Genomic DNA, 14,783 nt, shown 5'->3' with positions numbered 1-14,783 from the left:
CTAAATTATTCATATTATTCTATTTCAAAAGTGTGCAGATTTTACTGAAAGATATCCAATTTCAACATAACAGGTATGGGTTCAAGGTCTGTTCTTAGTGATTACAGAAACTGCTTGCAGAGCATTTATAATTTCAACAAAACACGAGGAAGTTCTTTCCAAAATGAACGTTTTCAACCTACTGGACAGAATTCATGCTCACACTCTGATGTTCATTTCAGCAGCATTTGTCTCTGTGAAGTACATCAAAATCACTCAAACATCAAATTGCTGATTTGATAGAATGATTTATTTTCCCATTATAGGAAAGCCATGAGTGACTTGTTCTGAGGTATGTTTCTGAGCTATGAAGGACATCTATTAGGAAGCTCTTCACTTCAAGGTTCCTCTTTAGGTGACAGCATTTTATGGCTGGACAGTCTCTGCGGGTACCAGATTCCCTGTTGTGTCCAACTGCATACATTTACATGTGCATGCAGACACGGGACACTCGGCATGATCCCTGAAACACAAGTCAAGTCACAGTTAAAAATCTAAATTACACATACACACACACATTTATATCTTATAATGCAATTTTTCAAAATGGCATTTGGAAAGATACAGGAATTAAAACCTGAAGACCAAAAGCATTAAACTAGAACTGAGTACCAAGCTAAACATGGGGAAAAAGTTACTGAAAAATGAACAGCTTTACTTTCTAAATATATCTCATTTACAGTTATGACCTAACAGTCTGTGTTCAGAGTTTAAATTTAAGCCAATGTGACAAACTGGGTGCAAAAGTTATAGCAATGAAGAGTACAGGGCCACTAATACTACTCAGAGTGAAAATGAAAGTCGCTCAGTTGTGTCCGACTCTTTGTGACCCCCATGGACTATACAGTCCATGGAATTCTCCAGGCCAGAATACTGGAGTGGGTAGCCTTTCCCTTCTTCAGGGGATTGTCCCAACCCAGGGATCTAAACCCAGGTCTCCTGCATTGCAGTCAGATTCTTTACCAGCTGAGCCACAAGGGAAGCCCAAGAATACTGGAGTGGGTAGCCTATCCCTTCTCCAGGGGATCTTCCAGATCCATGAATTGAACCTGGATCTCCTGCATTGCAGGTGGTTTCTTTACCAACTGAGATATAAGGGAAGCTCTTCATGAGCTTGAGCTTGATGATCTTGAGTCTCCTTTGTATGAAATGGTTATTTTCTACATAACAAGCTTATATAAAAGATAACTATTACAGGAGTTTGATATGTATTCTATCATTTAACTCAGTTACATACTATACATTATATATGATGGGATATTCAGTCAGTTTTAAAAAACTGTAAATATATTCTCTCCCCAAATAAAGTTAAATAATGCTTTTCAAACATTTAACACATACATTTATTAAAGTTTCTTAAATTTTAAGTATTAATTTTATAGTTTAAGATTGTACAAACTAGTGATACAAATGTCTGCACCACCTATGTTAACTTAAGTGACAGTAAAAAACAAATCCATCCATCCTTTGGCTGTATAAACCTAAAGTATTTAAAAGGCCCTCTGCTTTATCTCCTCTAACTCCAAGCCTACTAAAGAAGGAATGTGCTGATTACCTGAACCAACTAAGCATGTGTCCGGCATGTCCACCGTGCCTGCAATTGTGACACCATGTAAACCAGTTGTTAAACTGAGCTAATTTTTTGTCCTTGCTCAAGTCTACTTTTTCATCTGATTTGGATCCTCCTATGGGTCAAAAACAATGATCTTCATTAACCATATCATAATACTTGATTCAAAGTTTTTTAAAAGTTTCTGAAATTATGTCAAAATACAAATCACACATCATATTGAAATAGCACTTTTAATGTTAGAATCTAGTTTACATTGAAAAAGAATACCAAATAACCAGAATTTCTTGTATTTTTAGTAGTCAATAATAAGTGGGAAAACAGACATTATGAAACCTACCAAGAAGTAATCCGAATTAACAATTTTAGAGAAATAATCAGTAGTTTAAAAATCTTCTCATAAAGAAAATACCAAGTTTGGTTTACAGGTGAGTTCCACCAAACACTGAAGGAACAGGTAATTTTCATCTACACAAACTTTAGGGCCTCCCAATTGGCACTAGTGGTAAAGAACCCACCTGCCAAAGCAGGAGACGTAAGAGATGTGGGTTTGATCCCTGGGTTGGGAAGATCCCCTGGAGGATGAAATGGTAACCCACTCCAGCGCCTGGAGAATCCCATGGACAGAGGAACTGGCAGAGTACAGTCCACAGGGCTGCACAGAGTCAGACACAAGTGAAGCGACTTAGCACACACACAAACTTTTCCAAAGTATAGGAAAAGAGGGGAAATTCCCCAATGCCTTTCATAAGGCAGGTATAACTTTGCTAACAAAACCAGACAAAGGCAACATAAGAAAGAAGATTATAGACCAACCTCCCTCCTGAACAGACATAAAATCCTAAATAAAACATTAGCAAACAATATGATTTAGCAACTCTCTGGTGATTTAGTCACTTTGTCGTGTCCAACTCTTAAGACCCCATGTACTGTAGTCTGCCAGGCTTCTCTACCCATATATTCTCTAGGCAAGAATACCGGGATGGGTTGCCATTTCCTTCTCCAGGGGATCTTCCTAATCCAGGAACTGAACCCAGGTCTCCTGATTTGCAGACAGATTCTTTACCCACTGAGTTACGAGGGAATCCCTTAGCTTTCATGAAAATGAACTAATGAAACTTCTGTGCATGGTGAAAGGAGACATATGCAGCGATGTTCATAATAGTAAAAACCTAGAAAGAAACAAATGTCCAATAGAAGAATTTGTGTTACAGTCATAAATGGTAAGTAGTAATAAAAATGAATAAATCACAACTACATTCATCATCACAACTGAAACTATAAAACAAAAAAACTCCAATGCTGAGTAACAACAGCAAGTCAAAGGATATATGCCACTTGATTCATTTATAGAGTTTAAAACATAGACAAAAGTAAATGTGTGATAAAACTACACAGACAAGCAAGAGACTAAATTAATAGATGATTTAGGACAGTAGTGACCTTTCAGGAGGAGCCCAAAGAGTTGTGAAGAGGCAGGGAGAAATGATCCAAGGCACTGGTATAGACAGTATTATCTTAAGCAGGGTGGGAGACTCACTGACGACTGATTTATCACAGTACGTGATGTGTACATTTCTATACATTTTTATTAGAGTCCAAAAAATTGAAGAAAAATGTTATTTATACATGTCCATTCACACACACACATTTATGTAACTTGCATTGCTTGAAAAATCCTAATTCTATTAATTTTGGCCACCTTAATATGTTTCATTTTGTTCTAAAACAGCAAATCAAAATATTTTATGATCACATATAGAGAAAAGAATAGAAAGATAAGTAAAAATATTAAGCTTAAATAAGCAACTGTGTACCTATTAAGACATAATGCTATACTCAAAATTTCACCTGGGTCATTGCTGATCACACTACTGCTAGAACAGTCTTGCAAAACAATTTTTAATATACTTATCTTTTTTTGTAATGGTATGAAGATGAAAGGATGTAAAGGTGGTTCAAGGATTTAAGATATACACACACTGAAATTCTTCCTAAAAGCTTAATGAAAACAATTAATAATAAAAGGAAGGAAAAGAGGGAAGAGAGAAAGAAAATATAGACCTTTTAAGGATAAAGCATTTTATACTTTTGTGTATAGTTCTCATTGGTGATTTCCTCTTTGATTTTGTAACTTCTAATCCATAGAAATAACAGACTGAATCCAGGACAGATTAATTCTTAGGCTTCTGATAAAGATTAAAATAACAGCACTACCTCACTGCCATGTGAGAAGGCTTTTAAAGATCAAACAGCTTTTATTTTATTTTTTAATTTTTAAAAATAATTTTTATTTTAAAATTTTATATATTTGGTCACGCCAAACAGCATGCACGATCTTTATGTTCCCACCAGGGATGGAGCCAGCAGTTGGAAGCACAGAGTCTTAGCCACTCAATTGCCAGGAAAGTCCCTTAAACAGCTTTTAAATTTAAAAGATTTACAGTAAATCATGAAGGTAGTGCCACAAAATAGGTAAGGGGAAATTAGAGTTTCACTTAGGCACCTACTAGAATAACAATAACAATAATGATGATACTAAGAATAATAAGCTAATATATAATCTAACTTTTACAAATGTATCACACCGAAAAGTTAAGCTCTATAAGGGCAGGGATTTTTATCTGTTTTGTTTACTGCAACATTTCTAGTACTTAGAAAAACAGGTACTAAAACACTGTTAAACAGATAATGTTTATAATTTTTAATGCTAAATATTAGTTTATAAACATTATAACTAAATATGTATGATTATAAATTCAATCAGACACTTCAAAAGCGGTCCAACTTTGAAAGCACAACTCAGTGTAAAAATTTGCAATCCTCAGTTTTTAAATAAACTTATGGAAACTCTGGGCATTTTGATCACAAACCATGATGGATGGATGCCATCTCTAACTGCAGACAGATCCAAGGAGGTTTGTACACCTGAATCTTTACACTGCCGTGAGCCAATATTTGATTTCTATTAGGTCCTACTTTACTTCAGAATTCAAGAGTCTTCCAATTTTACAGAATAAAAAAAGAAAATGCTTACTACTTCGTAATTAACTCAGTTCAATATGCCTTTAAAGATCAGAATCAGGCTCCCCTAATTTTCCTACACTGTTTCCTAGACTCTGTCATACTCACCTACTCAGTAGTCTCCACAGACTCGCAGTAATTACCACCTTTGTTAATCTCTTTACTCCAGTACATACTTTGTACTCTGTCTACAACCTGGACAGGCTTCTCTAAAATCTTCACATATTTAAATCTATCAAACTTTAGAGGACTAGCTTAAATGGTATCTTTATTTTGGGGGGGGAGTTTTTCAGACAGAAGCAATGTTATCTTCTTTCAAAATTCCTAATATTTTCTTTATAAAATACCTAAAATACCCTTTATTCACCTTGGCGAGCCAAGTGTATTTCAGAATTTGAAATATTTAGCGATATTAGAAAAATAATGAGCAAATACTAAATTACACCCCCTGGAAAACTCTGAGGCAGCATCCTGTAATTAAACACATCGGTATTTCTACAGTGAAATATATGAATGTTCACAAACAAGAGAAATAAAAACTTTAATAACCTCATCTCAATTCTAAACAGATTTTTCTTTGCCAAATGAGATTTTGAAAATTCATTAAAAAAAAAAAACCTAAACTTTGGCTTTTCAAATCTTATAGAGATTTGGGAATGACAGATAAAAGGACCTGTGGACAGGCATGCTCAGTTGCTCAGTCATGTCCAGCTTTTTACAAGCCCACGGACTGTAGCCTACAAGCTTCCTCTTGTCCATGGAATTCTCCAGGCAAGAATACTGGAGTGGGTTACCATTTCCTATTCCAGGGGATCTTCCTGACCCAGGGTTTGAATCTGCATCTCTTGCCTTCTGCACTGGCTGGAGGATTCTGGCACCAGCTAGGAAGCCCCAGAGATTCTGAACTAGTATTTATTTTCTAGAACATATGATTTATTTTATGTTATCTATCCATGCTCATTTATACATTTATATACCATAAGCTCACTCCACGAGGATCTTTGAGTCATCCTAGCCATCAGCCTTAACTTAATTTAGTGCATTAAACAAGTATTCAAATTTATGTAAAGAAATTATTTCTGCAGCAAATTTAAAAAAAATTTTTGAACCAAATATGAGAAAGTTTTAAGACTTGATAAACCTGGGTGTTGAATTTTCATTAAATTAATAGCCTTTATAACAGAGCTTAAAATGCTTTATGGTTTAATTTTCTTCAAATTCTAGAAAACTGTTTTTATCTTATCTATTTCAAAAAGAGAAAAACCTAAAAAGCTAGTATCTAGCAAAAAGCAATATAGCACTCTAGCCATTACAATTTGCTAAGACTTATGGTCCAAAAGACATATTAAGTTCAATTATTTCTAAGTAACTAAGTTCACATAGAACTTACTGGATGCCATATTTTGCCTCCTTGTTCTTTCATTGTAATAGATTTTTATTTCAGATTGTTATTTTCTATTTATTAGTAGCAACGCCTTCCCTGGTGGCTCAGATGGTAAAGAATCGGTCTGTAATGGGGAAGACCTGGGTTCAATCTCTCCGTCGGGAAGATGGAGACGGAAACGGCAACTCACTCCAGTACTCTTGCCTGGAGAATTCTATGGACAGAGGAACCTGGTGGGCTACAGTCCATGGAATCATAAAGAGTTGAACACAACTGAGGGACTAACGCTTTCTTTCAAGGCCATAAAAAAAGTGATCAACATGCAATGTAAAAAGTGAAAGTCCTTGATTAAAACAAGTCAAGACTAACGTGCATTTAAAACATTACATACTGCATTTGTTAAAAAAAAAAAGGGTTGGGGGGGGACTTCCCTGGGGCCCAGGGGTTAAGAATCGACCTGCCAACGCAAGGGACCTGAGTTCAGTCCCTGGCTCCAGGAACTAAGACTCCACATGCCACAGGGCAACTAAGTCCATGCGCCACAACTACTAAGCTGCACATCCTTGGGCCTGTGCCCTGCCGTAAGAGAAGTCACCACAGTGAGAAGCCCATGCACCACAACTAGAGAGTAGCACCTGCTTACTGCAACTAGAGAAAGCCCCTGAGCAGCAATACAGACTCAGCACTGCTAAAAATTAGTAAAATAGATCAAAGAAATCAATTTTTTAAAAAAGGTACCTATTTTGAAAAATAGTAACTTAATGATACTAGCAAATCTCTTTTAGATGTTAAGGTAACAATAAAACAGACTACTTACAAGAATAAGCTACAGAACAGAATTATAAAATTTCGTAACTAGGAGAATCACCCAGTCCAACACTCCATATATAAGTGGGTCAAAGTGGCTCTCAATCTCACAGGCTAAACATCACAGAGCCAGAACTAAAACAGGCATTCTCATATCAGATGCAGTTCTTCATTCCTTATTCATTTACCACTATGCCAGATATTCAAGTGTTTCTAATTAAAATTTTTGCTTTAGTATGATTTTCAACTTATATAAATAGCTGAAATATTTCCAGCCACTAGGTACATTTATGTTTGATTATCTACTGTTCTCAAAATTTTCTCTATATGTTTATGTTAAGCAGTATACAATAATTCTAATATTTTTAACCATTAAAAAAGTACATATATTTACGAGACAGCTGACAAACATAGCAGAAACACCACCAACACTTAGAAGGACAGGACTCTGACTTCTAGGTTAATACTTTCCCCGTATATTTTCACAGGCAGATTTTGAAGATGAAGTAAGAGAAAATGTCAAAGTGCTTTGAGATGATCAAAAGTTCTTTATGCATATAAGATATCTGTTACTAGATGAGGCCACAATGACTTTTAAATATAAAATTTGAGGGAGCTCCTCTTAGAAACAGTGGTAAGAAAACAGTATATGATTATTTAATATTTAAGCTCCTCTTACAAACTTTAAACTGGTAAGCATGTGAGATTACAGATACTGTGGATAGAGATTTTACTTTTAATTTACAGATTTTATAAATTATAGAACACAAAAACCGCCAAGCCAGCAAAGTGGCTTGCTCTTAGAAATAATATAAACCCAAGGTGGTATGTCTTTTATTTACAACATTATTAAATCAATTATGTAGAAACAATTTCAGCTCAAAAAAGTATACTGAATTATTATATAGAATTATGTCATACCAGGACAACTAGAAACAGGTGTTCCCATATTAATGAGGCAAAGTGCACAGCGAGGAAGGGGTTTTCGACAGCCAGGGCAACTTGTGACTTTAGATTTTGTTGGTGAGCCACTGACACCATACTGACTGAAACCTCGGCCCTGATGGGGAACAGTGGAACAGCTGTAGGAGATAGACTTTCCACAAAAATTGCAACTCACAAACACCTATAAAACAAATGAAAGGAGAAATAAATGAAATGCAAACTTCAGGAATAAAATTTAAAATAACTAAAGTTTAACCCTAACAAATTATTTTTCAATAATTTTTAAAATTTTATTGTATACTGTAAGTTATCTGCTAACTTGGTTAGTTCTAAGACTTCTACTTAGCAGTTACATTATTTGAACACTTCTTCTTGTTACTTTGTTTAGTTACATTCTTCCTAACATCACTGACAGGTACAGAAAAACTCAGAAGCATTAGATTCCAAATTTTAGGAATAACAAAGACTAAATAAGAGTTCACACTGGGACATTACAAAATATCCTAATATGACTTTTGATACAAATTTCAACGATATAATATTCTGAACAAAATTTTCTTGTAAAGAAAATACTCATTTCCTAAGATAAAAAGGAGTTAAGGAGCCTATAATAGTAAATAGCTAAAACTTAGGAATAATAGCAATATAAACTGTTCATTTTACCTTTATATTAAACTCCTTGACTCTCAAACACTTATGATACCGAGTAGTAACAAATATCATGTAATACTACTTTATTAATATTCAGGTCATTTAATACAAACAGTAGTTTCTCAACTTTCTAAAACAGGAAAATAGCACCATCCAGTGCTCACATCGAGGATATACCTGACTGTTAATGATATTTAATGCTTGGAATCAGATACAGTGGTCTCATGTCAAGTGCTTTATGTAATAATTGATCTCATGCTGCTTTTCTTAAGTCAAAGTACAGTTTATCTACAATACTGTATTAGTTTTAAGTGCACAGCAAAGCTAATTCAGTTTTAGAGTCTTTTCAAGAGTCTTTTAGGTTATAACAAGACAGTGTGCTATACAGTAAATTCTTATTTATTTTAAATAGTGCTGATTTCATGTTTTTTAAACTACCGCTTGAAGAAATAAATTTCTATGTGTAATTAGACATATAGATATATATGTATGTACTATTACACAAGTCCTGCCTTATTACATATAATAGTGCAGAAAAACACAATACCCAAGTGCAAAGTGTAAGAACATACAGTAGTTAAAGTTTGAAAGGTCTTAGAATATACTAGAAAGCCTTACTCAGTCTTAGGAAAGCCTAAGACCCTCAAGGCCTGCTGTCGTTTGTTCTGTGTGAGATTAAAGTGCAAGACACTGAGAGGACTGTTAGAAAGTGTAGGATCAAAAAAACATGAAAACTAAAGACAAAGCATAGTCTGGTTAGACAAAGACATCAATGGGAACTCAACATGAGCAAAAGAACGAGTTTATTAATAGCAATTTATTAAAATGAACCCTCAATTTACCCTATACAATATGCTGTAAACACTTCTTTTTGGCTGGGCTATTAGGTACATGTTACAATTTGATTCTCTCCAAAACAATGCACTTACTTACCTGTGCTAAAGGCTTAGAACTGGGATCCAACTTACTCCTGTGAATATCAAATTCAGCTCGTTTGTGCCAAAACCTCCAGGCATCTAATAAATTTCTATAATTCTCAATCCAGTACTGAACTCTTTCATCTTTAAGAACATCTAAAGGAGAACCCTAAAAAGAAAACATGAATTATTTCAGTTTTAAAAATCTTCCTGGCTAAGCCTGAAGAAGATTCTAGGCAACACGTGAGTGTGAATCATAAGGGAAGACACAGGCTACCTTTTTGTCAAAAGCTGGCTCCTAATGAGGACGCAGAGAACATAGCTGATGGAAGCTCCATTAATTTAAACTGGCTTCCACCAATGACATACATATGCACTGTGTATACTATTATACCTGGCCAGGGAAGTGTAATTCTCTCTTACTTAAGTTTAAAGACCTAAGAGCAATCAATTTACCTCCCTGGTTGAATGCAGTAAAAAGTCAAAAAATGATATAAATATTTTTTTTCTCCCAACAATTAAAACTTCTAGGTTGACAAAACATATCTACTATCTCATTCCAAATACACACCAAAACTGCTCAATCACATTTAAAATAATACTGAGCTTGGTCCTTTCAATCTTAGCACTGCACTGTGACTTCAGATGCCATTTTAGTATACCTATCTATCTGAAAATTAAAACTGCTTATTCTCTCCCTGGCCTTCAATTAAAACATGTATTTATCTCCTTAAAAGTAAAAAAAAAAACAAAAAAAGCAAGAAAGAACCCAAAACTGAACAAAAAATGCTTAGCTCTTTGACCCTAAGCCATGGTGAAAAGGAATACTTTCTTTCCCTTAAATTTACTTTAGATTCCTTCTCACTAACAACTTCAATTTCCTGCCAGTAAGACTTTTCCGAAAGCTGTTATTTTCTCTGGCAGTTGTGACGTTCCACATTTCACCTATGCTTGCTTTGAGTTTTCATACATTGCTTTTAGCTCTGTTCAGGATACCATCCTTATCTTCACATGATGAACAAAGCAGAAAAAGCCTCTATCCTCAATGATGCAATGGGCATTAATCTGAAGCCAAGTTTTTCCAGTTCTGTTTTGGGGCCACAGATAAAAGTGAAATGTCAGAGAGAACTTCGCATTCATCTTATGGAAAAAAGAAACCTGTAACAGCTAACAAAGACAATCTACCTTTAGACAACTCATCAAGACAGAAGAAGCACATCTTTCACCTAGTAATTAAATATTAATTTCAATTACCAGAGTTAAATTTAGCTAAAAGAACACATGAAAAACTAATAGTTGACAATTTCACTTTTTAAAAAGGAAACATCTACTGTACTCCTAATTATGACCAACTAGCCAGAACTAAATCCCTGATTTAAAAAGAAGACTCACAGAAAAATCAGAAATTTTCCTATCCCACTCTTTCCCCTTCTGTGGCACTAAGGATAAACTAAGAAAGAATCTGGCCAATTCATATTTGGTAAGTCTTCTCTAGAACCATTTCAATAAAACTTAAAATCAAATTCTGAAAACGTGTGCAGAGAGAACAGTCAGAGATTAAGTCTGATCAAATTAGAAGGACTTAGGAAATATTATGGGCTTCCCACAGCAGTAAAATTTAAGACCAAAGTGATCAGTAAGTAGACGAACTTCCAAAAGCATTAACCGATGTACTTCAGCAGGAAAAGAAACCAGATTTCTATAATGGACTGCAAACAATGTCCAGTATTGAATTAAAAAAAAAAAAAAACACTAGACATATTAGAAACGGGTAAATTGTGGCTCAAAGTACCGGAAAAAGAACGTTAATAGAACTAAATCTTAAATAGCCCTTATGTTAGAGTAAGCAAAGACCTCAATGCAACTATTAGACATGTGTTCAGACTTAGAAGAAACAGTGTTTTAATTATAAATGGATAGGGAACTGAGCTGAAAAATGTAAACAATAAAAAAAAAATTGAGACTCTAGAACTAAAAAGTACAATAACTGAAATTAAGAATTCCCTGGAAAAACTAACATCAGATAGAAGGTGAAAGAACATCCAATTAACAAATCAATAGAATTTATCCAGTCTGAAGAACCAGGATGAATGAAAGGAAAATGAACACAGCTTCAGATACCCGTGGGACAAAATCAAAAGGCTTAATACATGTGCAATAATAGTCCAAGAAAGGGAAAAGAATGAGACTGAGGTAAAAAAAGAAATACTTAAAGAAATAATGCCTGAAAACTTCCTAAATCTGATGAAAAACATCAAGACTTGCAGATCCAAAAACCTGAGTGAATCACAAGCCGGATAAAAAGAAGCACAACTGGGTTCAAGGTTTAAACTGCGAAGAATCAAAAAGAAAATCTTGAAAGCAGCCCAGGGAAAACAAAGACAATAATATCTGATTTCTCATCAGAAACAATGGAGGCCAGAAGACTGTGAAACCACATCTTTAAAGTGTTGAAAGAAAATGAGTAAAACAGACATTTTCAATTAAAATTAAGCTATGAGAATCTGTCACCAGCAAGTCTGAACTACAAGAAACTCTAAAGAAAAAGGCCAAAGGGAAATGACAAGAGATGAAATTCGAGTCTACTATAAGGAACAGACAGTGAACAACAGCATGGCCAATAAACAAATATAAAAGCCCACATCTTCATTCTTCACATAATTTACATAAAAGACAACCGACTGTTAAGAGCAAAAATACTAAACTGTAAGTTGGAGTTTATAATGTATGTAGAAACAAAATACACGACAACAGGACAAAGGAGGGAGATTTGTAAATGGAATTACACTGTGATAACATTTTTGAAACATGAAATATGAAGAAAAAAGCAGAAAATGTCAGGTGTGAGGAGAAAGGGTGAAGTAGGAACCATGATGTACCAGGTGTGAAACGTAAACTATGAGGAGTTAAATTGTTGCATATTGTTAAGGATGCATATTGTTAGACCTGGAGCAACTACTTAGAAGAAGAAGAAAATGAAAAGAAGTATAAAAAGCCAACAGATGAAATAAAGTAGAATATTAAAATACTCAATTAGCCCGAAAGAAGGCAGGAAATGAACAGAAAAACAAAAGAGAAAACAAATAGCAAGATGGGAGACTAAATCTTGACCATATAAATGGAGGAAACGTCTCAATCAAAAGGCAGCTGATTATCAGACTAGATTTTTTTAAAGCAAGATCCAATTATACATTGCATTTTAAATATATTTTATAAACCTTGTTAAGAGGTTACCAACCATTTATATTTCATAGCCATATATCTATACCATGATTTAATAGATGTAAACTCATTCTGGTAACAAAACAACGATACCTTATGCTATAGAAAGACAGTAGCCTGATACCTTAAGGTAAGTTTACTTTGTGGTTTGTGGGCCAATATTTACATTTGTTCCTAAGAAGGTAGGGTGGAGGAAGGAGGCATTTTACTTTGTTTACCCAGTATGCAGCATGCTACCGCATTGCATAAAAGGATAAGAACAGGAAAGAGAACACCAGGAAAGGGTAAGATCTGCTGGAGAGCTAAGGAAATCTCAGGAAAATGCTCTAAAATGTCACTGTTTTTCCAACAAAAGCAAAGTTATAGGGAATCTTCGCCAGGAATCCATTTTTAATCAGTGGGTAGTAAAAACTGAGAGAAAAATAGATGAACGGTTACTCCAAGTCATGCTCATTTAGTAAATGAGGAAATTAGAGAATAAAAGGGAATAATGAGAATTGAGAGCTGTGTGTAACTAGCCTTCTGTACTTCAAGAAAGAGGTACAGTAATTCAGATCAGGGAAAGGCAATCTCTTTGTAGACAGTGTTGTTCTGTCAACTAATCAGGGAAATTGAAGAGAGGTTTTTCTGCTTCATTTGAACTCTACATAAACTCAAGACTGACACTTCCCAAAGGGAAAGGAAAAACTGGGTAACCCAATGCAGGAGGCTTAGGGACAATAAAATAAGGGAGAAGTCTTTTGTAGATCAAGTGATTAAATTAAAGTTAAACGTCTCCTAAAGATCCTAAGTAAGCAAAAGAGCATATGCACTCCATAAGGGAAGAAAATAGAAGGCTAAGCATTTTTTTCTCTCCTTAATAAACTGCTGCTGCCACACTGCACTAACCTGTAACATGCAGTAACTTGCTGTTTGGACATCTCCAGTTCTGTCGACATAACTCTCCATTAAGTCCACTCCATCTTTAGTAAGGCCTGTAAGCAGTATTCCTTCCAAATTTCCAGCCTCTTTCATTTCATTGGTCAGCTTTTCGATGTACCTATTTAACTGGAAAATTCAAAGTGATTTTTCTGAAGCAATCCATCTCACTATTGGTATTTTCTGCTTCATAAATTCTACATTTGGAATAATTTTACTCTTAATGGAAAATATTTTAAAACAAAAGCCCTTGTAAAAACCTAGATATGTGATCTCTCAGTGCGCATCTATTATAAATTACAATACAGCATCCATGATCACTTAAAATATTTTTTTAAAAAAGAAAGGTATTTACTATGTTTTGTTAATTGTTCTATTTTATTATTGAGCTTCCCAGGTGGCACTAGTGGTAAAGAATCTGCCTGTCAATGCAGGACACATAGAAGACTCGGGTTGGATCACAGGGTCAGGAAGATCCCCCGGAGGAGGAAATGGCACCTCACTCCAGTATTCTTGCTGGGAGAACCCCATGGACAGAGGAGCCTGGCGGGCTGCAGTCCATGGGGTTGCTAAGAGTTGGAAATGACTGAGCGGCTGAGCAACAACAGACATTATTATGCAAAGTTCTTGATGGCTATTAGGATGTAATAGAATCATGGAATCTGAATTGGAAGAGAACTTCAAGATGACCAACAATAAACATTTCTTATATTATATGTAGGATGGATAAACAAGAAGGTCCTAATGTATACCACAGAAAACTATATTCAATATCCTGTGATAAACTATAATGGAAAAGAATATGAAGAAGAATGTATGTAAGTATAACTGAGTCACCCTGCTACACAGCAGAAATGAACACAACACTGTAAAACAACTATACTTCAATAACATTAAAGCAAAAAAAAAACAAAAAACCCCAACTTGAAAATCTCTTTTGGGATTTTGATCCAATAAAGCTCATGGGTCCTTTACAATCTTATCCTAACAAACAAAAAAACAAACCATTTCTGAAGTCTTCCCTGACTTTGTGCTGCATGCATGCTCACTCTCTTAGTTGTGTCGAACTCTCTGCAACCCCAGGACTTCATCCTACCCCAAACTCTAGCCAAGATTGCTTCATGTTCCCCAGCACTGTCTCACCATTGTACTTAGCACACTGTATTACTAGCTAGTTACGTACATTTCTCTCTCACTATCTACATAGTATATTCATGTCAAAGTATTAGTTGCTAAGTCTTGTCTGACTCTTTGCAACCATATGGACTTTGGCCTGCCAGGCTGCTCCGTCCATGGGTTTTTCAGG

At 35.0% G+C, this 14,783-nt stretch overlaps 1 protein-coding gene across 23 annotated transcripts in view; it reads right to left on the bottom strand.

Moving 5' to 3' along the window:
* Positions 1-267: 267 nt before the first annotated feature.
* Positions 268-14,783, bottom strand: part of MIOS (meiosis regulator for oocyte development) — a 35,429-nt gene continuing 20,913 nt past the window's right edge. For 20 of the 23 annotated variants that reach the window (XM_081531642.1, XM_081531640.1, XM_081531629.1 and 17 more), the window contains exons 8-12: positions 13,448-13,606; positions 9,354-9,506; positions 7,746-7,950; positions 1,595-1,724; positions 268-502 (exon numbers count right to left, since the gene is read on the bottom strand). In XM_081531642.1, the coding sequence (XP_081387768.1) occupies positions 406-502; positions 1,595-1,724; positions 7,746-7,950; positions 9,354-9,506; positions 13,448-13,606 (744 nt within the window). In that variant the 3' untranslated portion in view covers positions 268-405. Of the gene's footprint in view, positions 534-1,571; positions 1,794-7,717; positions 7,951-9,353; positions 9,507-13,447; positions 13,607-14,783 lie in introns of all 23 variants that reach the window. The other 3 variants (XR_014066137.1, XR_014066136.1, XM_081531645.1) reach the window with 2 other exon arrangements.

The sequence above is a fragment of the Giraffa tippelskirchi genome, chromosome 10 (genome assembly GCF_054371585.1).
Source record: "Giraffa tippelskirchi isolate mGirTip1 chromosome 10, T2T-mGirTip1v1.2.pri, whole genome shotgun sequence".
Classification (NCBI taxonomy): domain Eukaryota; kingdom Metazoa; phylum Chordata; class Mammalia; order Artiodactyla; family Giraffidae; genus Giraffa; species Giraffa tippelskirchi.
The sequence above is the reverse complement of the archived record's forward strand: the minus strand, read 5'-3'. Positions and strand labels throughout refer to the sequence as shown.